The sequence below is a fragment of the Podarcis raffonei genome, chromosome 13 (assembly GCF_027172205.1).
Source record: "Podarcis raffonei isolate rPodRaf1 chromosome 13, rPodRaf1.pri, whole genome shotgun sequence".
In the NCBI taxonomy this organism is placed as follows: Eukaryota; Metazoa; Chordata; class Lepidosauria; order Squamata; family Lacertidae; genus Podarcis; species Podarcis raffonei.
In genome coordinates this window covers 34,597,934-34,624,310 of record NC_070614.1, presented here as the reverse complement: position 1 = coordinate 34,624,310, position 26,377 = coordinate 34,597,934, and the positions used below count along the sequence as shown (strand labels likewise).

The 26,377-nt window shown below is 41.6% G+C and overlaps 2 protein-coding genes across 2 annotated transcripts; both read right to left on the bottom strand.

The window, feature by feature from the left end:
* Positions 1 to 1,821: 1,821 nt before the first annotated feature.
* On the bottom strand, positions 1,822 to 9,375 carry LOC128398879 (vomeronasal type-2 receptor 26-like). Its single transcript, XM_053360143.1, has 6 exons — positions 9,164 to 9,375; positions 7,460 to 7,751; positions 5,886 to 6,746; positions 4,728 to 4,955; positions 4,249 to 4,375; positions 1,822 to 2,723 (listed from the first exon to the last, which is right to left on the bottom strand). Exons 1-6 carry the CDS (start codon positions 9,373 to 9,375, stop codon positions 1,822 to 1,824), a joined length of 2,622 nt encoding a protein of 873 aa, XP_053216118.1.
* Positions 9,376 to 12,854: 3,479 nt separating this feature from the next.
* LOC128398878 (vomeronasal type-2 receptor 26-like) lies at positions 12,855 to 24,831 on the bottom strand. The gene is made up of 6 exons (XM_053360142.1): positions 24,614 to 24,831; positions 23,584 to 23,875; positions 21,985 to 22,377; positions 20,307 to 20,534; positions 19,801 to 19,927; positions 12,855 to 13,756 (listed from the first exon to the last, which is right to left on the bottom strand). The coding sequence occupies exons 1-6, from the start codon at positions 24,829 to 24,831 to the stop codon at positions 12,855 to 12,857; spliced, it is 2,160 nt and encodes a 719-aa protein (XP_053216117.1).
* Between the last annotated feature and the right edge of the window lie 1,546 nt (positions 24,832 to 26,377).

Here is a 26,377-nt window from a genome sequence, read left to right as displayed (position 1 = left end):
TGCCAAGTTATGCACCTGCTCCATTAGACAATCCTGAGTTAATGAACCAACAAGGCAGCTGTTTATGCTCCAAATGCAGCCCACAGATCATGAATGAAAGCCTGCAAGGTGTTAAAATAAGGGAGTGGCTGTCCCATGGGAAATTAGGAGTTTGTGTGCAACCCCGCCCCCCCCACCCTACAGATCCTGAATTAAGAAATGGAATGAGGCAGCTGAGCAGAAGTGGGTTCTTGCCAAACATCTCAGACTGACACAGGGACCTCTGAAGCACTTGAGGGCATTTTCTTTTTCAGAAAAACCTTTCTAGTTCAGGTTTATCTTAATTCAATTTGGATATATACAGGCTGACTGAAGAATAACTGGTTAAAACTAATCCTAATTAACAGAAGCCAAATTATTGGGCATAGGGGAGAGAAAAATGGGGAATAAAAATTCAAATAACAAAAACATTGTTGTATAATATGTTTAATATATACAAAGCACAAAGAATTCAGTAAGTAAAAGAGAACATCCTTTGTAAACTGTATGAAGTGCAACCAAAGGGAAGAATCAAGCAGATAAGCAGATGATAGTTTGAGATTTATGCTGCGGTGGCAGTGACCACAATAACTTCAGCATCAAATAAAACTGATGGGTTTTCTTTTGCCTCTGTGCCACAGGCCTATAACACACTCCTGTCAAATCAGCTTTGTGCTTCATTTCTGTGACTTTTCATACTAAATATGGAGAACACAAGTCTGGACCTGCCCCCCACCTAATTGTGTAGTAAAAAAGTGTGGGGATGGCAGATGCAGCATGGGGGCACACCTCCACTTCAGCATAAGACACTCCACAGCATGTCTAGCCACCATGCCCACTCTCTGACCTGTGCCTCCCTTGCAGAAAGCTTTGCTTAATGTTCCACTTGGCTGGAGCGTGACAAGTGAAGCAGACTTTCAAGTATCAGGGGAACATTTGGGGGAAACACCTGGTTTGACACTTGTATCGCTATCCCTGGAAATGTGCCTTGCTGGAAATATGTTAAGTTCAGGGTGGTTTCACTACTATTTCTAAACTGTTGATTTCTGCTAATAAAAAGAGCTTCTGAAAAGCTAGCCGGCAGCTTGCGTGCTCCTGTGCAGCTCACATGTATTCAACTCCCATGTCGTCCTCCCTTATTTCTACAAAAAGCTCAAAGCTTGTTTTTCTGATGTTTGTTCTTTTTCTTCCTAGCTGTTCATGCCTTATTCTTTTGCAACTTTGTAGGTATCATTGGGACGCGGGTGGCACTGTGGGTTAAACCACAGAGCCTAGGACTTGCCGATCAGAAGGTTGGCGGTTCGAATCCCCGCGATGGGGTGAGCTCCCATTGCTCGGTCCCTGCTCCTGCCAACCTAGCAGTTCAAAAGCATGTCAAAGTGCAAGTAGATAAATAGGTACCACTCCGGCAGGAAGGTAAACGGCATTTCCGTTCCTCACCCCACCCCCGCAAAGATTAGTTGTTTCCATCTAGAATTGAAAAATCCAAAGGTAGTTTTTAAGAAAGACTTTTCTTTGTGATTTTGTAGACTGAATTCATTATTCCAAACTGATTTAACTTTTGTAGATAAAAGAAGAAAGTGTGGACTAGGTAGGAATTAGTAGATTTCATCTAGATTTGAAAGTTGCAACTGTAGTTTTTAAGGAAGGAGCTTTTCTGTGCTTTTGTAGTTTCCAACTGATTTTTTTCCAGCCAAGGAGAATTGGACAACAGTGAACTGTTCTACTGTATATACAGAAAGAAACATACACGCAGTCCCTTTTGATGAGGAAAGGACAGTTTTTCTTTCATTCTTTCATTTTTTAATTCTTCTTTCTTATTAGCTGCTCCCTCTTGTTCAGCTGAGGCCTGAACACAATAATATAACATTTGGGGGAAAAGATGCATCCCAGCAGTCCAGCACCAGAGGCTAGGATAGAGAAGATCTCCACAGCAACCATGTATTTTCCCTTGGTGCTCAGGTAGGATGGAATAAAGGATAGCCAAACACTGCAAAAGACCAACATGCTGAAACTGATGAACTTGGCTTCATTGAAACTGTCAGGTAATTTCCTGGCAAGGAAAGCAACAATGAAACTAATAATTGCCAGGAAGCCCATATAGCTCAGAACAATGTAAAACATCACCACAGACCCCTCATTGCATTCTAGTATAATTTCTTTAGCCCCTGAGTAACTGTCTACATCTGGAAATGGGGGAAAGGTTGCTAGCCACACAATACAGATCCCTGCCTGGACAAAGGAGCAGCAAAGGACAATGGTGTTGGCCAATCCCTTCCCCACCCATCTCCTCATCCTGGATCCAGGTTTGGTGGCCATGAAAGCCAGAACCACAGTGATGGTTTTTGCCAATACACAAGAAACAGCCACTGAGAAGATGATGCCAAAAGTGGTTTGTCGGAGGAGACATGTCAGCTTCTCTGGTTGGCCCAGGAAGAGCAGTGCACAAAGGAAGCAGAGCAGGAGAGAAATGAGGAGAGTGTAGGTGAGGTTCCTGTTGTTTGCAATGACTATGGGAGTGTCATGGTGCTTCACAAATGTACCCAGCACCAGAGCTGTGATCAGAGAAAATGAAAGCGAAAAGCAGACTAAACTGATACCCAAAGGTTCTTCGTAAGACAAGAAGCTTATATCCTTGGGAATACATGCATCTTGGTTCTTGCTTGGATAGTCTTTGTCTGAGCATTTATCACAGTCATTCATATCTGGGGAAAAAGAAAGAACAGTACAGTCCCCAGCTCATACATAATCCATCAATCACATCAACATGCTTCATTTTTTTTTGTTCACTCAGAATATAAGGATCTCTTCGAGTGAGAACATACATTCTGCGCTTTGTGATCCTATGTAATTGTGGTAGTTGGTGGCCTAATTGGTAGAGAGCTAAATGGTACCACAACTTGTGCTCTAAGACCATCCATGTTGTATTATATAGTGTGCTGAATTCCAAATATGAGTGGTGCTCAAAATTTGGAGTATGAATTCGGAAGTTAAAAATTGTTTTGTTTAAGATACAGTGGTACCTCGGGTTACATACGCTTCAGGTTACAGACACCGCTAACCCAAAAATAGTACCTTGGGTTAAGAACTTTGCTTCAGGATGAGAACAGAAATCACGCGGCGGCGCAGCAGCAGCAGTGGGAGGCCCCATTAGCTAAAGTGGTGCTTCAGGTTAAGAACAGCTTCAGGTTAAGAATGGACCTCTGGAATGAATTAAGTACATAACCAGAGGTACCACTGTACAGTTTTGCATGGTATGTAAAATAAGTGTACAGATGCATGAAGTCATTAAAAGTGACTGACAATTACTTCCAGTTATATTATATATCATATATTAATATTATATTTATTATTATTATTTAGCATTACCTGACATTTTGAGAAGGTAAAATTAAACTTCTTTGGCTTACCAAAGCCATTTATGTACTATTCAATCAAATGTAGACTTACAAGCTACATCACAAAGATAAGAGCAGATTTGAATTCCTCACATCAAAAACTTATTTTTACTGAAGAAATTCACAAAATTTAAATTTCATTGCGTAAGATGACATGCTCTAAGGTGCTATTGCAGATATGAACAGAAAGGCATGCTAAAGACATCCCATACTTGTGAAAGAGCAATAATACCTGGTGAGGCAAAATAAACCCTGTACTGAATGATGGTGAAGTGGGAGAGATCTCAAGGAAAAGGATGATGTACTGAATGAATATGTATGAATATATGCATATATGTACGGAATATATATGGTGCATCCAGACTGCCAGTATTTGGGTGTGGGATTAAATCACATATGTGCAAATTCAAGTTCTGCCATTAAAGTGGGTTTGGAGCTCTTGTCCAAGAAGCCCCCACCTCAAAAAGCACAGACTGTTTACAATAAGGAAAGTGATTGGGGAGTACACTGGAAAGTTTGAGATTACATTTTCTTGATGCAACCTTTTCTGACATTCACACAAACTAAGTAGAATGAGTACACAATAAACATCTACTTTTGTCTAGCACATTCAGCTTTTAATTGAACAAACTCCTTGTAAACATTGTGCACACAAATCAGGATGAAGGCTCCAATGAAGTGATTGTATGGAAGTGTCCTGTGTATCACTTGGTCCCTTTGAAAGCAAGTGGAGCAGTTAATCATGGCTTAATTTGTCCCATTCCTGTTAAAGGGAACTCAATAGAAGTACTGCATCTGGATCCAAATTCCTCTAAAGGTAAATATCTCTTACCTTCCTGGATTGAAATCTTTCCCTCTGGGCATGGGATGCAATCATAGCAGCAAAACGGTTCTCCTTCCTTCACTTTCTTCCTTGATCCTGCGTGACAATTCTCAGTACAGACAGAAAGAGGCTGAACCTAATCCGTAAATGAAGCAGAAGCATGATATTCATGAGAATGATGAGTTTGGAATCAGTCAGGTTCAGCTCTGCATTGAGTGCATTCTTGTCTGTGTTAAGACAAAGAATACATAGCAGATATCATAGATAGTTTTAGGGGTCACACAACATTACATTGCATTTGGGAAGAGAGCGATAAACACACACATCCTGGACAAATACATCAATTTACATCAAGCAAATAATTGAGATTTTTTCATAAGGTTTCCCCCCCTGATCCTCAAGTGTACTTTATCTTAGACATCAAGGCAAATAATCATTGCTCGTTTTAGAATGAATTTCTTTTGAATTAGCTAACAATGTGAGTCTACCTGGTTAAACCATTTGTGCCATATTATGGCATCTTCATGAAGGGTGAAGGCTTGGTCTGGAGGAGCCTCAGGATCCATTCTTCCAACTTTTACCCTATGAAAGGACTGGTTGGAGGAAATAACCCAGTTGATAATGTCCAGACTAGATATTACTTCCCCATTCTGATTGAAGGACACCATGTCTCCAGCACTGTTGTTGAATGAGACAGCTCTCAGAAAATGATGGAGCTAGATAGAAAAAGAAAGAAAGAAAGCATTTAGAAAAGGGTGGATCTGAATGTTTCAGAAAGAGATCTAGTGCAGAGAGGGGAGTCCCACTGCCTGAAACATGCATGTAGCCTATTTGGGGCTCATGGATGGCCTGCAATTTCCCTTTTTCTTCACTCCCTATTAGCTGTGCATGAAGGCCTAGATGTGTGTATTTTGGAATCCTATTGGTATTAATATGGGGGATGTTTTAGATAGGTTTTAGGTAGAGAGGGAAGTGTTAATGCTTCTAAACTCCCCCCCAAGCCATCAAAAGTTCTGCATGCCCCATTAGTTCTTGAAAAGAGCCTCATATTGCAGCCAAGGAATGATATACCGTAATAACTGTGAATTGGGGTGATAGCGAGAAAAGAAATGAATGGGTGTATGTGTGAAAAGGTTAATAATCTAGGAGTAAATAAATGTCTTTCTGTGCTTTTGTGCATGGAGAGTGTATGTATGTGGAATAAAAGGATGAGAGTCTGCTGGATCATCAGCATACCTGAACAAATTTGAAGTAACAGATTGAAGGAAGATTCATCCTGCAAAGATTGCAGATGGGGATGCTACACAGATCACCAGGGAAGGCAAGGAGGAGGAAATATTTCTTAGGGAACTTGAACACTCACTATATACAGTGATACCTCGCTCTACAAACAGTCCTGTTCACAAACTATTTGGTTAATGAACTCCGCAAAACCGGAAGTAGGTATTCCGGCTAGCAAACTTTGCCTCAGAAGACAAACGGAAGCTGAATGGTGGAAGGGCACCAGTGGCGGGAGGCCTCAGTAGGGACAGCGCGCCTCAGTTTAAGAACACTTTGGTTTAAGAATGGACTTCTGGGATGAATTCAGTTCGTAGACTGAGGTACCGCTGTAGTCTCATGCAACCTAATGATTTATTGCCCCTTACCTGCCAAAACTGCTGCTTCTGAAGCTTCTCTCTCCTTCCATCCACCATTCCTGGGTATCTGAGTCTTTGTAAGAACATGGCATGCAATGCATGGACAACAGTGTGGACAGCATTGTAGATGCTGTAGGTTAGACCTTGCACTGTCATTTCAAAGAGAGATGCAGGAAGATTCTCCACTCTCTCTTTCCCAGTGCAGATATTCCCCTTGGCATCACCTGGAATGCGATGTGGGAATACACAGCCAAAGGCTTGTTGCCAGAAATCCCAGATGAAATCATCACCTTCTGCATTGGAAGGGTTCCTGTTCTCAACATATTGATGAAATCGTGGTAGATCATTGGAGTGAATTCTGATGGATATACCACCATTGAATATTTCTGCATCCCAATCTCGTTGAAAGGCCAATGAAATGAACTCAAATTGGGCTGTAAATATCCATACTTTACCGTTTACATTTGTTTTCATCCTCCTAAGCATTGATAGATATGGAAGCCATCTAAAAAATACAGTGGTAGAAGCTTCTCCATAGACCACCACAACATTGGCTTTGCTACCCATCATTCTATCATGTATATTTGCTCCCTGTTGCATCAGAGCGAGTCCTTCAGTGAGAAAAGTAAATTTGGGGATTCTTTCTTGAAAGGCAAAACAAATACCTCTGTTTGAAAAGAGTGGGAGCACATTTTGTAGAAATCTTTCTCCACTGTCATTGTCAACCACAGCGACCCCAATCCACGTCCACTTGAAATGCAGAAGCAAAGAAAGAATCCCTGCAAACTGGTGGCCTTCTTGGGGGGCCATCTGGTAGAAAGGAAGTCCTGGTGTTTTATCATTCATCACTGGAGCCGGGCCATATATGAGCTAAAGAGAGGTGTGTTGGAAAGAGAGAAGAAACAGCATCCATTTATATAGCAGTGTTATGCATTGTGAAATGCAGTTGACATGTCCATTTGAACATCCATATAAATAGTGCATCTTTAGCATCAGGAAGCATTTCATATCTAAACTGTACTACCTGAGTCAGCAATGATGAAAGACCCAGCAGAGTTCTGATCAATCCTGAATTACAGAGCAATGGGATATACAAACTATTTCCATTCACATAAGGAGCTCAATCTCCATCAGCTAATCACAGTATTTTTAATTGTCTGACTGGCATAGCATCTAATTCCCCCTCAGTTAAAATCAACTTAATTAGTTTTTCAACTTTATGGTGTTGCTTCAGAGGAAATCAGGATCTATTTTATAAAGTTGGTTCTCAATTTATGCCTACAGATGGGCCGTTCATAACAGGGTTTGTGATTCAGCCGAGGATACTATCTATTTTCAAATTCAGTTCTAATCTAGGGAAATCATGTTCCAGTTATAGGCTTTTTGTTTTTCAGCTGTGAACTGCTCTCAGTGTGCATAATACATGCAAAGGAAAGAAAGAAAAGAATAATTGATATGATTATTCCCAATGTTCCCATTTATGTTTCTAAACAGCATAATACAAGCTGGAAGAAATAAAGAAAAAGTATGACTGCCTTACTGAATTTTCATATTCCACTCAGAAACAGGCATAGGTGTCCTACCTGTGGAATCTTATAAATATCCAAGATAGTTGCCACATGGAGGGAGATCTGGGAGTCAAGACCCCCAATGACAGCTGTCAGATTATTCTGTGTATCACATATATAGTTGGGGAGAAATTTCTCCAGTGTAGATAAAAGTAGCATTGTGGCATGATAGGTCTTAATTGCAGTGACATAGCTGTCATAGATGTGGAAGCCCAAGGTGAGATTTGGTAAGATGTGAGGGTTTTCATTGATCTCCTTGACTGCAAATGCCAAGGCCAGGATATGCTGGTAACCCTTAGGCACCACGCTGGAACAAGAGTTGCATTCCTGATCAGAAGAATATCTCACAGTTCCAACAATATTTATAGATACTGAATTGTAAGGCTGAAATCCCATACATTGTTACATTGGAATAAACTGTCCCCCCTCCCAAATATACCCACTACCACAGTGGGGTTTTCTTTCTCTTCTGCTTTTTGCTGAAAGACAACAATGCTCTAAATCTATTTACAGTAATCACATTTAGGTCCTATCTATTCTGAGGCAGTCTTTAGCTTAAATCTTTAGATTTAGGCAGTCTTTAGCATAAGGAAAAACTACACAATGCCAACTCCAGAACACACCATATGCTATACATTCTCAGTGAGATTCCTTTTTAAAGACACTTTGGCAAAATGCACAGAATAAAGGAGCTATTTCAAGCACAAGACTATGCATTTAAACCAGTACATTATTTACTACAGTATAGTTTTTACCACCAAGCAAGGTAGCATAAATAAAATTATTAGGCAGCACAACTTTCTGCTCAGCCCACAGAAGCACATTATATAACCATACTTCTATAGCAATATGATACCACTTTAAACAGGCTTGGCTTCCACAAAGAATCATGGAAGCTGCTGTTTGTTAAGGTTAGTGAGAGCAATTTCTCAGTCAATTTCTCAGGGTACTGTTACTGGAATGAGGTCTCCTACCTACTGTGAGGATGGTCTATGATAACTGCTGAACAACAAAATGAGTGGTGCCAGAATAGAAACAGAAAAGGGGGCACAAGATGAGTAAAAAACAAGGAGGAATGTGATGCAATAAAGTAGTGAGAAAGAACCAAAAGGAAGAGAACAAAGATTGTGTGCTTAAACAAATAAATCCTTCCTACACACACACACACACACACACACACACACAGAGAGAGAGAGAGAGAGAGAGAGAGACCTCTTGCATTTCCCTTTGGAGATTCCTCTGGTTGTGTGATCTTCTGCAGAGATATTTCTTTTAACTAAATGGAAATATTAAATGAAAATAAAAACAGACACAAAACTAGTTCTTACACAAGCTCTTCAGGCAATGCAGATAGGGGTTCTTCAGTGAAAGTTGCTGAACTGAAAATAAAGGCATCTGGAGAAGCTATGCTACCAATAATGAAATCTCCTGGAGGCACACAAGGCACCATCCAACCATCTTAGGGACTCTATTCAAGATTTGTTCAGGGTTTACTGCTCAACCTTTTCTTCTCACAAAGATATCTCACAAGGCAACAGAGATTTGGGATCAGAGTAATCCTTCTCCTAGAGAGTGACCTTCCCAAGTTGACAGGCCCCATGTACTTCTCAATTCTCTCTACAGCATGTGCAGAAACTGCCTTCTTGACCGTTGGCTGCTGCTCTAGGACTGACCACTCCAGCGACATAATAAATAGAAGGGGGAACAAAACATTCTTACACAAGCTCTTCAGATAATTCCGGTGGGGCTTGTTCAGTGAAGGTTCCTGGATTGGAGACAAAGCCACCATGAGAAGCAATGCCACCAATGATAAAATCTCCTGATCGATGGTACTTATGAAGTGGCTGGTGTATATATGGAACCTTGCAATTTGCTATGTGGAGCTGACATACCTTTGGAGTAAATAGTGCCAGCAGTAAGACAACCAACATCTTGCATACAAGGGCACATATTCTATCTATCCACAGATTCATTTAATTTCTTCTACAGAACTATCAAGATATTAAAACTGTCTAACCTGAAAGGTACTATAGTTTCATGAGAAATCTTGAATATTGAGGATCATAATCATGTCTATATTTATCAGACCATCCGCAAGCTTTGCTTTGAGTTTTTCCAGTGGCCACTGAAGCTTCACCAGGGGTTTGAGTAGCAGCAGAATTAATTACAGACCTTTTGATCTGTAGGTAAGGTAATTAGAAAGACAAAATGCTGGGTTCCCTGTAGGATTGCTGGGGAATATTTACAACTCTCATTTTAAATTCTCCTTCGTTAATTATATGGGAACAGTGGTGGAGAGGGAAATGGTGAAGTTAGGAATTCATCCTAACAGCTCCTGTAGCCAAAGGAGACTCCAAAATGTAAAATGGTGTATGTAGCATCTTGGAATCAGGCCATGGGAACCTCATTTCACATCTCTGAAGAAGCCATGAGGCAGGACCTCTATTCCATACATGTCATAGTTGTTTGAGAGAAAGCTCCATTTGATTCTGTATTTCTTAACTCAGCAGTTTTACAAATTTCAACATGTAAAGTACATTTAGCTTTAACAAAATATAGTCAGTGAGCTAAAAGACAGCCATTAACTTTTAATTAAAAATACAAAATACTTGTAAAGAAAGTTACTTTGTAAACTGTTAGTATAAAGGAGGAAGGCCCTCAAACGAAAAAGAACCCATTCTCTCCTTGATGATTTCCCCCAATCTGTGAGTTCCAGTGCACTATTCATTCACAAGCAATAACAAAACGTGAAAGGCTGATTTTCTCCTCATTAGCAGTCAAGCTGGACCTGCAGCAAACTACTGTATTTTTCGCTCTATAGGGCACACTGCACCATAGGACGCACCTTGTTTTAGAGGGGGAGAACAAGAAAAAAAAACTCCCCCTCTCTGCTCAGCGACCCTTCAGAGAAGCGGCAGGAGAAACAGAGCCCCTTCCATTTTTCCTTCCATATGATGATTCTCCCCAGTCTGTGAGTTCTAGTACACTATTCATTCACATGCAATAACAAAACATGAAAGGCTGATTTTCTCCTTATTAGCAGTCAAGCCCCTTCATTTACCCTTGTGCTGTGGCAGATGTTTACATCAATTTTGTTCCCCAGTTCCTGCTCCTCTTCACCATGGCAAGGGGCATATGGGCTTGGAATGGGCCAGAGCAAGAAATAACAGAGGACAAGTCTGGACCTGCAGCAAACTACCGTATTTTTCGCTCTATAGGGCGTACCGGACCATAGGATGCACCTTGTTTTAGAGGGGGAAAACAAGAAAAAAAATTCTCCCCCTCTCTGCTCAGCGACCCTTCAGCGAAGCGGGAGGAGAAACAGAGCCCCTTCCATTTCTCCTCCCGCTTGGCTGAAGGGGCGCTGTGCAACTCTCCCTCTCTGCTGAAGCCAGGAGAGTCTTGCTTCCCCAGCTTCAGCAAAAGGAACCTGAAGCCTGTGGAGCCCAGCGGGGACTCGCACTGCACTCCGAAGGCTTCAAACGGCTATCACTGAGGCCTGGAGAGTGAGAGGGGTCCGTGCGCACTGACCCCTCTCGCTCTCCAGGCTTCAGCGAAAGCAATGCAAAGCCTCAGGAGCGCGGAGGGAGCGCTCCCTCTGCGCTTTGGAGGCTTCGCATTGCTATCGCTGAAGTCAAGGAGCCTGTATTCGCTCCATAAGACGCACACACATTTCCCCTTAATTTTTGGAGGGGAAAAGGTGCACACTATAAAGCAAAAAATACGGTATTTTAGGGATTATATCCTTATGTAAGCTTTCCCCCAAACTTTTTAAACAATGCTAAATCTCTTTGTCTTTAATCACACAAGAGTCTTTCTGCTGTGGTCATATGTTAGAACAATATTCCATATTTATTTACTTTGTATTAATTAATTCACATCCAGTTCCATATCTTCTGATCCCATTTCCTGTTGCATTTGCCATGATTTTTCATTCTAGTTTAAAGAAAATCATACTTCCATTCCCACTTCTTCCATTCTGTTTCCAAGAAAAGTGCCAGAAACAAATATTTTAAGCTGTAAGGGCGTCCCTAGGAGATCTCTGCGAAGGGCGTCAAGAAGACAGTAACCCAAAATTATGTGATGTATTGCAACTTGTGTTTTCTTATTACAGGAGCAGAATCTGTTCTGGAATGGGAAACCTTCCGAACAGAGCAGATGAGGGGATTGCATTTAGACAAGCTAGCATAAAATATCTGTGATGCGATGGAGTATCTAAATTATAAAAATAATAAGGCATTGCTCCATGAAAATACAAAAAGCTGGGAGGGGTAGAGTTTTTGCATTTCATGGTCTAGCAGTCTCTGCTTGATGAGAAAGAAGATTTGTGACTCATCCGATAGAAGAAGGGAATCTGTTGCAACCCCTATTTGCCTGAGTTTGAGGGTAATATCAGCAAACCATGTAAAATTATGTGTATTTCTCAATAAAGAAGTTGGTAAACTCTCCAGGTCTGTATTAAAGTGATTTTTTTTAGTAATAATTCAGCCCCTAGATTCTAAGTGATGCTGCCCTAACTCTGCGCACATAGCCAGATAATCCTGAGCTTCAGGGTCAATAGTGCAAAGAATCAGAGATCACAACAGATGGCTGTTCTTGGTCCCCAGCCCCTCCGTCTGTAAATGGTGGGGGACAGATTTGTAATATCCTTTAGTGCCTTTGCTACTTGTTTTGTTCATGGCAACTGAAATTCTACAGTGGGCTGGATGAGCACAAAAATTGGCACTTTTCAGAATTAATGAATCAGGAAATCACCTGTTCAGATCTGGGCATTTCCCCTGGGAATTGCTATGGAAAACATGTTTGTCCACATAATGTACATTCATAGATGCCATAAGAAATGAAGCTGGTAAAAGGCACTGCAACCCACCAGGATCACTTGGGCCTCTCATGATTAACACATATCCAAGAGCATTCCCAAGCTACGCACCTGCTCCTTTAGAGGGAATTTAGACTCATCCAGGACAAGCAGTGGGCCCGTCTTCTGGATGCCGGAACCAACTCAACATAGAACATCTGTCTTCCCAAGATTTGGTTTTTTGCCCCTCATCCAGTTCACCACTGCCTTGGGACACTGGCCCAGACAATCCTGAGCTAAATGAACCAACAAATCAACTGTGTATGCTCCAAATGCAGCCCACAGATCATGTATGAAAGCCTACAAGGTCTTAGATACAATGAGTCCCTTATTTCTAAGTCCAATGAAAAGAATAGGAGTTTGTGTGCACCCCCCACCCTACAGATCCCAAATTTAGAAATAGAATGAGGCACCCCTGGCAAAGTCTCAGTGAAGGACCAGTAACCTGTACCCTATAGGAGGAAATCCTTACCAGCTATTATTCTGCTTTGCACGCTGATGTACAACACTAGATTTTGAAATTATATGGTATGATGCAGACGCAACAACACTTCAGACCTTACTTCTTACTAGATGCTCTCTGTTGTTCAGCTCAGGTCGCAACAAAATAATGTAGCATTTGGGAGCAAAGATGCAGCACAGCAGACCAGCACCGGAGGCTAAGATAGAGAAGATCTCCACAGCTACCATGTATTTCCCCTTGGTACTAAGGTAGGTTGGAAGAAAAGATAGCCAAACACTGCAAAAGACCAGCATACTGAAAGTGATGAATTTTGCTTCATTGAAACTGTCAGGTAACTTCCTGGCAAAGAAGGCCACAGTGAAGCTGGCAAGAGCCAGGAAGCCCATGTAGCCCAGGACACAGTAAAACATACTCACAGATCCCTCATTACATTCCAGTACAACTTCTTTAGTCACTGAGTGTACATCAGCATCGGGGAATGGGGGTGAGGATCCCAACCAGGCAGCACAGACACCTGCTTGTACAAGGGAGCAGGAAGCCACAATAGAGTTGGTCAGTCTCTTCCCCACCCACATCCTCATCCTAGATCCTGGTTTGGTGGCCATGAAAGCCAAAACCACTGTGATAGTTTTTGCCAACACACAAGAAACAGCTACTGAGAAGATGATGCCAAAAGCCGTTTGTCGGAGGAGACATGTCACCATATTCCGTTGGCCTATAAATAGAAACACACAAAGGAAGCAGAGTAGGAGTGAGATGAGGAGGGTGTAGGTGAGGTCTCGATTGTTGGCTTTGACAAGGGCCGTGTTGTGGTGCTTCACAAATGTTCCCAGCATTAGAGCTGTGATCATAGAAAAGTAAAGAGCAAAACAAGCTAAGCTGATGCCCAAAGGTTCTCCATAAGATAAGAAACTTATATCCTTTGGTATGCACAAATTCTGGTTCTTGTTTGGATATTCTTCATCTGAGCATGTATTACAGTCATTCATGTCTATAAAAGAAAACACGTAATCTTAATAACAACATGATGCAATTGTTTTCTACAGAGAACATTTCACACTCATATTTAAGGATACATTCAGCGTTTACACCATGAAGAGTAGGATTGGTGAGATAAGTGTCATGGAGGTTTATAGGTCTAAATCAATGTTTTATTGAATTGCTATGGTTGTCTTGATGAAAATGTATATACCTCAGTTAAAATTAATATATTTAATGTCCCCTTCATGGATCACTGCCTTGCCGTGGCGAAGGGGCTTGAATAACTTGGAGAAGCTATGAGCTAAGGCGTGCAGGGCCACCCAAGATGGACAGGTCATAGTAGAGAGTTTTGACCAAACGTGATCCACCTGGAGCACGAACCGGCAAGCCACTCCAGTATCCCTGCCAAGAAAACTCCATGGACAAAGACAACAGGCATATAAAAGTTATGACGCTGGAAGATGAGCCCCTCAGGTTGGAAGGCATCCAACATGCTACTGAGGAAGAGCGGAGGACAAGTACAAGTAGATCCAGAGCTGATGAAGCGTCTGGGCCAAAGCCGAAAGGACGCTCAGTTGCAGATATGCCTGGAAGTGAAGGGAAAGTCCAATGCTGTAAAGAAAAATATTGCATAGGAACCTGGAATGTAAGAACCATGAACCTTGGTAAGTTGGATGTGGTAAAAAATGAGATGGCAAGAATAAATATTGACATCCGGGGCATCAGTGAACTAAAATGGACGGGAATGGGCGAATTCAGTTCGGATGACCATCATATCTACTACTGTGGGCAAGAATCCCGTAAAAGAAATGGAGTGGCCCTCATAGTCAACAAAAGAGTGGCAAAAGCTTTAATGGGATGCAATCTCATAAATGATAGAATGATCTCGATACGAATCCAAGGCAGACCTTTTAACATCACAGTAATCCAAGTTTATGCACCAACCACTGGTGCTGAAGAAACTGAAATTGACCAATTCTATGAAGACTTACAACACCTTATAGAATTGACACCAAAGAAGGATGTTCCTCTCATTATAGGGGATTGGAATGCTGAAGTAGGGAGTCAAGAGATAAAAGGAACAACTGGCAAGTTTGGCCTTGGAGTTCAAAACGAAGCAGGGCAAAGGCTAATGGAGTTCTGTCAAGAGAACAAGCTGGTCATCACAAACACTCTTTTCCAACAACACAAGAGACGACTCTACACATGGACATCACCAGATGGGCAGCATCGAAATCAGATTATATTCTATGCAGCCAAAGATGGAGAAGCTCTATACAGTCAGCAAAAACAAGACCTGGAGCGGACTGTGGCTCAGATCATCAGCTTCTTATAGCAAAATTCAAGCTTAAACTGAAGAAAGTAGGAAAAACCACTGGGCCGGTAAGATACAATCTAAGTCAAATCCCTTATGAATACACAGTGGAAGTGAGGAACAGGTTTAAGGATTTAGATTTGGTGGACAGAGTGCCTGAAGAACTATGAATGGAGGCTCACAACATTATACAGGAGGCAGCAATGAAAACCATCCCAATGAAAAGGAAATGCAAGAAAGCAAAGTGGCTGTCCAACGAGGCCTTACAAATAGCGGAGGAGAGAAGGCAAGGAAAATGCGAGGGAGATAGTGAAAGATACAGGAAATTGAATGCAGATTTCCAAAAAATAGCAAGGAGAGACAAGAAGGCCTTCTTAAACGAGCAATGCAAAGAAATAGAGGAAAACAACAGAATGGGAAGAACCAGAAATCTGTTCAAGAAAATTGGAGATATGAAAGGGACATTTCGTACAAAGATTACCATAATAAAGGACAAAAGTGGTAAGGACCTAACAGAAGCAGAAAACATCAAGAAGAGGTGGCAAGAATACACAGAGGAACTATACCGGAAAGAAATGGATGTCTCGTAAACCCCAGGTAGTGTGGTTGCTGACCTTGAGCCAGACATCCTGGAGAGTGAAGTCTAATGGGCCTTAGAAAGCACTGCAAATAACAAGGCCAGTGGAAGTGATGATATTCCAGCTGAACTACTTAAAATTTTAAAAGATGATGCTGTTAAGGTGCTACACTCAATATGCCAGCAAGTTTTGAAAACTCAGCAGTGGCCAGAGGATTGGAGAAGATCAGTCTACATCCCAATCCCAAAGAAGGGCAGTGCCAAAGAATGCTCCAACTACCGCACAATTGCACTCATTTCACACGCTAGGAAGGTTATGCTTAAAATTCTACAAGGAAGGCTCAAGCAGTATGTGGACCAAGAACTCCCAGAAGTGCAAGCCGGATTTAGAAGAGGCAGAGGAACCAGAGACCAAATTGCAAACATGCGCTGGATTATGGAGAAAGCTAGAGAGTTCCAGAAAGACATCTACTTCTGCTTCATTGACTATGCAAAAGCCTTTGACTGTGTCGACCACAGCAAACTATGGCAAGTTCTTAAAGAAATGGGAGTGCCTGATCACCTCATCTGTCTCCTGAGAAATATCTATGTGGAACAAGAAGCTACAGTTAGAACTGGATATGGAATAACTGATTGGTTCAAAATTCGGAAAGGAGTACGACAAGGCTGTATATTGTCTCCCTGCTTATTTAACTTATATGCAGAATTCATCATGCGAAAGGCTGGGCTGGATGAATCCCAAGCCGGAATTAAGATTGCCAGAAGAAATATCAACAACCTCAGATATGCAGATGACACAACCTTGATGGCAGAAAGTGAGGAGGAATTAAAGAACCTTTTAATGAGGGTGAAAGAGGAGAGCGCAAAATATGGTGTGAAGCTCAACATCCAAAAAACGAAGATCATGGCCACTGGTCCCATCACCTCCTGGCAAATAGAAGCAGAAGAAATGGAGGCAGGGAGAGATTTTACTTTCTTGGGCTCCATGATCACTGCAGATGGTGACAGCAGTCACGAAATTAAAAGACGCCTGCTCCTTGGGAGAAAGGCGATGGCAAACCTAGACAGCATCTTAAAAAGCAGAGACATCACCTTACCAACAAAGGTCCGTATAGTTAAAGCCATGGTTTTCCCAGTAGTGATGTATGGAAGTGAGAGCTGGACCATAAAGAAGGCTGATTGCCGAAGAATTGATGCTTTTGAATTATGGTGCTGGAGGAGACTCTTGAGAGTCCCATGGACTGCAAGAAGATCAAACGCTTCCATTCTTAAGGAAATCAGCCCTGAGTGCTCACTGGAAGGACAGATCGTGAAGCTGAGGCTCCAATACTTTGGCCACCTCATGAGAAGAGAAGACTCCCTGGAAAAGACCCTGATGTTGGGAAAGATTGAGGGCACAAGAAGAAGGGGACGACAGAGGACGAGATGGTTGGACAGTGTTCTCGAAGCTATAAACATGAGTCTGACCAAACTGCGGGAGGCAGTGGAAGACAGGCATGCCTGGCGTGCTCTGGTCCATGGGGTCACGAAGAGTCGGACACGACTAAACGACTAAACAACAACAACAATGTCCCCAGACAGGGCAGATCATAGTGTAGAGACTGACCCATCTCTGGAATGTAACCAAGCTGGGTAGGTCCAGGAACTCAAAAAACAAAACTTATTTTAAAAAGTATAATAAATCATTACAGTAGTACCTCGGGTTAAGAACTTAATTCATTCTGGAGGTCCGTTCTTAACCTGAAACTGTTCTTAACCTGAGGTACTACTTTAGCTAATGGGGCCTCCTGCTGCCGCTGCGCCACCAGCGCACAATTTCTGTTCTCATCCTGAAGCAAGTTCACAGGTTTTAATTAACTGGTTCTCACAAATACTAACCTTGGAGAACTGATAAGGGGGCACCTGGGTTTGGTATCAATGCTTAGAAATTTCTAAAAATTCAAGCAGTTTCTAACACAGACCAGAAAATTCCTCTCAGGATGGATTCCTACGCCACCCATGGGGATCTTGTATTTTTGCTATGCCAGCTCCCAGGCAGCTTCCTAGCATCTGAGCTGGTTTAGGATCCAGCAGATTCTTTTCTGGCTGAGATCTTTCCCTGAAACACCCCATGGGGGTGAGTTACGTGCACTACTGCTGGCAGGCATACCACCAGTGGTAGATTCCACCTGCCCAGAGTGGCAGAGCCACATGAAAGAGGACATCCACCGCATCAAAAATTCCTTAACTGTTGCAGGTCAGGGAATCGGACAGCTGTGGGATATCTTTCTCAACTGTACCAAATCAAGGCCAGAAACAACTGGGATTCTGTGGCCTTCTGATATATTCTGTGATAAAGCAGACTAAACTGATGCCCAAAGGTTCTTCATAAGACAAGAAGTTTATATCCTTGGGAATACATGCATTTTGGTTCCTGCTTGGATAGTCTTTGTCTGAGCATTTATCACAGTTATTCATATCTGGAAAAAAAGAAAGGTACAGTCCCCAGCTCGTACATAATCTATCAATTACATCAACACCCTTCATTTCTCGTGCTCACTCAAAATTTAAGATTCTTCAAACCAGATCCTGATCCTATGTAATTGTGGTAGATGGTGGCCTAATTGGTAGGGAGAGCTACATGGTCAGCATCTTGTGCTCTGAAGGCATCCTTGTGATATTATTTGGGGCATGTTGAATTTTTCATCTTTCAAATGCCGAAATCAGGACTGCATAAAAGCTGTAACATGACTTGCAAATTCAAGAGATATTTTATTAAGTTAATATTCCCATAGTAAAATGTTTGTAAAATGCATAAATATATAAATTCATTAAAATGACTTTCAAGTACTTGCAGTTATATTATATATTAATATTATATACAGAATTTATTTAATTTTTTTATTATTTAGCATTACCTGACATATTCGGAAGGTGAAATCCTTTGATTTTCCTAAAGCATTTTATCTGCTTCTTATTCAAATGTAGACTTACAAAACTAATTGTTGTTCAGTCACAAAGATGATAGCAGATTTGAGTTCCTAACACATGGAAACTTATCTTTATTAATGAAACTTGCTAAAATTAAGTTTCATTCCCTATGATGACATAGGGTAATGTGCTATTATATTGAATTTGGAGCTCTCGCATAAGAAAGTCCCACCTCAAAAAGCACAGACATTTTACAAGAAGGAATGTGATTTGGAATTACACTAGAACATTTAAGATTTACATTTGCTTGATGCAGCCTTTTCCAATATTCCCACAAGTTAAGCAGAATAAATTCACAATGAATAGCTGATTTTGCCTGGCAAACTCTGCTTATTTTGGACCCACTCACCATGACCCCTCTTGAGGGAGCAAGGCCAAGCCTGTGAAGGTGAAATGACTGGACAGGACAATCGTCTGGGTTTTAATTTTAGCCACAACTTTATTGATTCCAGATGTAGGTTGGACTTTGCTTGGGCAATGGGCTTATATCCCACAGAGTCTCCCAGGTTGGTGAAGAAACATCTATGGGCCATCTGCTACACGACTTGGTTTTGGACATAGACTTCTAACTAGACCACTCTAACAGGGTACACTGTTATCATGCAGTTCTGAGGTGGGGTGTGTGCATCACTTCACCCACCGTAGAATGTTAGACTAGAAGGAGTCCACCCAATGCCTTCCCTGCCAAAGATATGACTATTGCTATGGGGAAGGCAAAAACAACAAAAGGGGCCAAACTGTTTAGAGTCAAATTCCTTCCTGGTTCTGAATACAGGAATCATTACTGAACTAGAGCAAAGCCAATAAACACAGTGCGTTAGGAAGAAAAAAGATTAACAAAGAACAAACCCACAGCATCAGTGAATAGGGAGGGCCGGAAGAGTGGTTCTTCAGCCGACTGCAGTCCCTGAGGACTAACAGTTTACAGCCCCACCCACTCCGTACGACCAGGTGGCTGGAACTGAATGACCAGATGGTGGGAAAGCCCGACAATCCAGAGTGGCAGCCAGGGAGCTCCCTGATACGTGGCCGCTTGACCCCAGCAATGCTCTCTAGAGATGTGGGCCTGTCACAATAAGCCACAACAGCTGCCCACTCCCTGACTGCTTAATAGGACATTCTCTAACAAACGCCCTGTAAACATCCATGGGAGTTCTGCATCTGTATCCAAATTTCTGCGTTTTTCTCTTACCTTCCTGGTTTGAAATCTTTCCCTCTGGGCATGGGATGCAATCATAGCAGCAAAATGGTTCTCCTTCCTTCACTTTCTTCCTTGACCCTGCGTGACAATTCTCAGTACAGACAGAAAGAGGCTGAACCTAACCAGTAAATGAAGGAGAAACATGAGAATAACCTGGAACCGGCCAGGTTCTGGAGAGCTTCCCTATGTTGCTAAATTGTCACAACATTTCAGTAAGCCGTAGATCAGCTCTGCAGAGAGTAATTCATCACCGTCTGTATTAAAACAATGAATACATAGGAGATATTATACATAATTTACCAGATTGCACCATATTACACCCCTTTAGGATTGAAAATGTGTGCAATTATATCCTGGACAAATACATGAGTTTACATCCAGTAAAATAAAATGAGTATTTTGTAAGTTTTTCTGATTCTCAATTGAATTTAATCTTTGACATCAATTGCTCACTCAAGAATGAATCTCTTTTGAATTAGCTAACAATGTGACTCTACCTGGTTAAACCATCCATGCCATGTTATGGCATCTTCATGAAGGGTGAGGGCAAGATCTGGAGAAGTCTCAGGATTCATCCTCCCAATTTTTACCCTATGAAAGGACTGGTTGGAGGAAATAACCCAGTTGATAACATCCAAGCTAGATATTACCTCCCAGTTCTGATTGAAGGACACTGTGTCTCCAGCACTGTTGTTAAATGAGACACCTCTCAGAAAATGATGGAGCTAGATTGAAAAGAGAGAAGGCAAGCATTTAGAAAAGGGTGGATCTGAATGCTTCAAAAAGATATCTAGGGTAGAGAGGGGAGCAACCCTGCCTGCAACATATATGTAGCCTATTTGGGGCTCACATATGGCCTGCAGTGTTCCCTATAATCCACTCCCCATTAGCACTGCATGTAGGCTTAGTTGTGTGTATCTTGGAATCCTCTTGGTTTTAACTGGGGTGGAGGGGTGGGGGAGGTGTGTGGCTTCAGCCCAAAAGGGTCCATGTTCAGTATTGAAGGTTTCAGGTAGAGAAGGAAGTGTTAATGCTTCACAACCTTTCATCCCGAACCAAATTCTTACCAAATATTCTGCATGCCACATTTTGGCTTATAGTATAGCCAATGAAAGCTTTCTGAAAGACTAATTGTATTTCAAGTGGTTGGCTTTCTAATAGTGAATGAGATTGTAGTTGTAATTGGGCTGATATTGAGAAAAGAAATGAATAGGTGTGTGAATAGGTAAACAACCTAGGATTAAATAAGCATATCTCTGTGTATCTTGTGCATGGAAAGTGTATGTCTGTGTAATACAAGGGTGAAGGTGTACTAGTCCAGCAGGTATATATAGGCATCTGTGAAGCACAATATTGAAGGAAGATACATTCATACATTAGGACTGAATGGAGTGCAAACACAGATGCTACAAAAATAAGCAGAATTACCAGTATACAGTATATATTGTGCATACAGAACAAGGAGCCTTGTGCAAAATCTGAAAGACTCTAAATCAAGTGTCTGTGTTTTCCATACAGTTACAGAATAATGCAGTTGCATTTCTGGAAAGTATTTGTAAAATGTCAGGTTGGGGTCTCCCCCACACAAACACAACACGACTCCAGCAGTTAATTATTTCAGATTTATTGCTCCATGAACAGCTCTGGTTAGAGCTCAGCTAATTCAGTCCTCACTGGAACTTCCAGGTGCCGAGACTGATCGCCACTCCTTTCTGCCACAACAGGAAAGCCCCCACTGTTTCTTTTCCCCCTTCCTCCACCTCTCAGCAAACTTTGCTCGCCTACGAGTTTTGGGAAATTTTGCTTTCCTTATCACCACTGCTTCGGTGTCATTATCAGAATTTGCTGGCTGCCTATTTCCACACTGTCCTTCTTTGTGCACAAAGGTCAGATCACTGCTGCTCACAGCTTCTTTCCTCTCTCTCTGGAATTCCTCACTGCCTCCTCCTTGTCTCTCTGTGTCTGCTCTTTTGCTGCCTCTCAGAGAGGGACTTACTGTGACATAAAATTACGTTTTTAGACTGTGAGGAAAGCAGGATGGTACATTGAATAAGGGGCCATCTATAATTTCCAGGTGCCAGGGAAGACAGGAAAGAAGAAAAAATTGTTAGTAGTTAGTGACGTTAAAAACCCAATATTTAGCCTCTTGCAACTTAAGGATTTATTGCCCCTTACCTGCCAAAACTGCTGCTTCTGAAGTTTCTCTCTCCTTCCATCCACCATTCCTGGGTAACTGAGTCCTCGTAAGAACATGGCATGCAATGCATGGGCAACAGCTTGGACAGCATTGTAGATGCTATAGCTTAGACCTTGCACTGTCATTTCAAAGAGAGATGCAGGAAGCTTCTCTAAATTCTCCATTCCTGTGCAGATATCCCCCATCACATCATCCAGAATGTGATGTGGGAATACACAGCCAAAGGCATGTTGCCAGAAATCCCAGATGAAATCATCACCTTCTGCATTGAAAGGGTTTCTGCCCTCAATGTATTGATGAAATCCTGGTAGATCATTGGAGTGAATTTTGAAGGTTATAGCACCATTGAATATAGTTGCATCCCAATCCCGCTGAAAGGTCAATGAAATGAACTCTACTTGGGCTGTTGATATCCATAGTTTACCTTTTACGTTTGTTTTTGTGCTCCCAAGCATTGATAGGTATGGAAGCCACCTAAAAAATATAGTGGTAGGAGCTTCTCCATAGGCCACCACAACATTGGCTTTGCTACCCATCATTCTATCATGTATATTTGCTCCCTGTTGCATCAGACTGAGTCCTTCAGTGAGAAAACTAAATTTGGGGATTGTTTCTTGAAAGGCAAAACAAATACCTCTGCTTGAAAAGAGTGGGAGAACCTTTTGTAGAAATCTTTCTCCACTCTCATTGTCAACCACAGCAACCCCAATCCACGTCCACCTGAAATGCAGAAGCAGAGAAAGAATCCCTGCAAACTGGTGGCCTTCTTGGGGGGCCATCTGGTAGAAGGGAAGTCCTGGGGTTTTATCATTCATCACTGGAGCTGGACCATATATGAGCTAAAGAGAGGTGTGTTGGAAAGAAGAAGAAAGCCTAGCAGTTTTGTGCATGGTCAATTACACTTGGTATGTGCATTGGGTCATCCATATAAATACTACATCCTTAACATCAGGAGTCATTTCATATCTCAGCCATACAACCTGAGTTACCAATAATCGCAGATCCAAGGGAGGACATTCTTAGCAAAACTGAAAGGGAGAGCAAAGGGATAAAGGCACTAATTCCATTCACACAAGGATCTCAATCTGCATCACCAGCCACTCAATTTCTTTTTAAAGCTAATCACAGTATTTTTAATTGCTTGACTGGCATTGCATCTAATTCTCCCTTAATTCAAACCAGCTTAATTAGCTTTTGAACTTCATGGTGTTGCTTCATTGAAAACCATGCTCTGCTTTATAAAGTAGGTCCCCAGCTCTTGACTACAGATGGTCAGTTTATCAGAGGCTCTGTGATTCATCAGAGATGCTATCTATTTTCAAATTTATGCGTGCCCACAAAAATGTAGTGTCCTTATTCAGTTCTAATCTATCAAAACCATATTCCAGTTGTAGGCTTGTTTGCTTTTTCACTTGTGAATGAGCAGCTCTCAGTCTGCAAAAATACATGCAGAGGAAAGGAGGAAAAGAAACAACCATTTTTGTTTCCAAAGAGAATGACACAAGCTGGAAGAAAAATAATAATGAAAGTATTTTAAATTTTCATATGCCACTCAGAAACAGGCACAAGTGTCCTACCTGTGGAATCTTATAAATATCCAAGATAGTTGCCACATGGAGGGAGATCTGGGAGTCGAGACCCCCAATGACAGCTGTCACATTATTCTGAGTATCACATATATAGTTGGGGAGAAATTTTTCCAGTGTAGATAAAAGTAGCATTGTGGCATGATATGTCTTAATTGCATTGATATAGCTGTCATGGATGTGGAAGCCCAAGGTGAGATTTGGTAAGATGTGAGGGTTTTCATTGATCTCCTTGACTGCAAATGCCAAGGCCAGGATGTGCTGGTAACCCTTTGGCACAACGCTGGAACAAGAGTTGCATTCCTGATCAGAAGAATATCTCACAGTTTGAACAATATTTATTAATTAATGAAATCTATATCCCACCCTTCCTCCCAAGTGAGCCCAGGGAAGAAAACACATAGGTTATAAAGCATTAAAAATATCTAAATGCATTTCCAATAAACATGCAGGCCACCCAAAAAATAATCACACAGAATCTCTCAGTTCATTGATCTCCCTGAGTTCATTGAAGTTTTCTCACTTGTACATAGATATAGAACTGCAAGACTAAAATATAGCATTATAGCATTATGATACCGCTTTAAGCAGTACTGGCTTCTACAAAGAATTCTGGAAGCTCCTAGTTGTCAAGGGTAGTGAGCAATTTCTCTTCTAAGGCAAAATTGTAGCTGTTAGGGACATGGGGTCTATGAAAACTGCTGAACAACGAAACCAGATATGCCAGAATGGAAAGAGAAAGGGGATAGAAGATGATTAAAAAAGCAAAGAGGAACTTGGTATAAAAGAGAAAGTAGTGAGAGAAAGAACCGATAGGAAGAGAACAAAGATTGTGTGCATAAATAAAGAAATACTTAAAAAGAAAAATTATTGAATATCTCTGTGGAGATTCCTTTGGTTATGTTAACTGCTTCTGCAGCCTGTGTGAAGAAAAGCACACTCTTTGCTCTTCTCTACTCAGATATATCCCTTTTAACTAAATGGAAATATTAAATGAAACAGAGAGAAAAGAAGTTCTTACACAAGCTCTTCAGGCAATGCAGATAGGGGTTCTTCAGTGAAAGTTGCTGAACTGAAAAGAAAGGAACCATGAGAAGCTATGCTACCAATGATGAAATCTCCTGGCTGATTATACATGTGAAGTGGGCGTTGTGGATACTGAACCCTGCACTTAGCAGTATGAGACTCCCATGCCATGTGAGGAAACAAAGCCTGCAGCAAGACCACTAAAACCACCATCTTCAATGCATGGGACAACTCTTCAGTCTAAACACAGATTCCTCTGTTGTTTGCTACAGTACAATCATTAGAGTCTCTGTGATGAGAACTTCTTGCCTTAATGACAGTTAATTCTGTTCACAGCCCTGAGCTTCAGGGTCAATTGTGCAAAGAATCAGATATCACAACAGATGGTTGTTCTTGGTCCCCAGCCCCTCTGTCTCTAAATGGTGGGGGACAGATTTATAAAATTCTTCAATGCCTTTGCTATTTGTTTTGTTCATGGCAACTGAAATTCTACAGTGGGCTGGATGAGCACTAAAATTAGTGGTATTCAGATTTAATGAATCAGGAAATCACCAGTTGAGATCTTGGGATTTTCCCTGGGAATTGCTGAAGAAAACATGTTAGTCCACATACATTCATAGATGCCATACCAATTGAAGCTGGAAAAAGGCACTGCAACCCACCAGGGTTACTTGGGCCCCTCATGATTAACACATATCCAAGAGTATTCCCAAGCTATGCACCTGCTCCTTTGGAGGGAGTGCAGGGTCATCTCGGACAAGCAGTGGGCCTGTCCTCTGGATACAGGAACCAACTACGCATGGAACATCTGTCTCCCCAAGATTCAGTTTATTGGCCCTCATCCATATCCCCACTGCATTAGGACACTGGAGTAGACGGTCATGGGCTAAATGAACCAATAAGACAGCTTTGTATGCTCCAAATGCAGCCCACAGATCATTAATGATATCCTGCAAGGTGTTAAAATAAGGGAGTGGCTGTATCAAAGTCCCATGGGAAATTAGGAGTTTGTGTGCAACCCCTCCCCCTACAGCTCCTGAGTTAAGAAATGGAATGAGGCAGCTGAGCAGAAGTGGGTTCTTGCCAAACATCTCAAAACCACACAAGGATCTCTGAAGCACTTCGGGTCAATTTCTTTTTAAAAGAAAAACCTTTCTAGGTCAGGTTTATCATAATTCAGTTTGGATATATACAGATTGAATGAAGAATAACTGGTGAAAACTAAACCCTAATAAACAGAAGCTGAATGTTTGGGGGTATTGGAGAGAAAAATGGGGAATAAAAATTCAAATAATAATCACATCAACATTGTATAATCTATTTGATATATAGAAACCATAAAGAATTCAGTAAGTAAAAGAGAGCATCCTTTGCAAACTATATAAAGTAGAACCAAAGGAAGGAAAGAAGCAGACAATAGTTGGAGATATATGCTAAGGTGGCAGTGACCACAATTATTTCAGTATCAAATCAAATTTCTGGGGTTTCGTTTGCCTCTGTGCCAGAGGCCCACAACACACACCTATCAAATCGGCTTTGCGCTTTATTTCTGTGACTTTTCACACCAAGTGTGAAGGACCCAATTGTTCAGCTGACAACGAAAAAAGCCCAAAGCTTCTTTTTCTATCATAAGGCTGTTCCTGCCTTATGCTTTTGACACTTTGAAGGTTCTCCATGCTAGGAAGTGGCTACCAGTGGTTAAGAGAGTGTGCTGAGTTCACAGGTAAAACCAAGCCACAGTTAAAACAAACCCACAAAT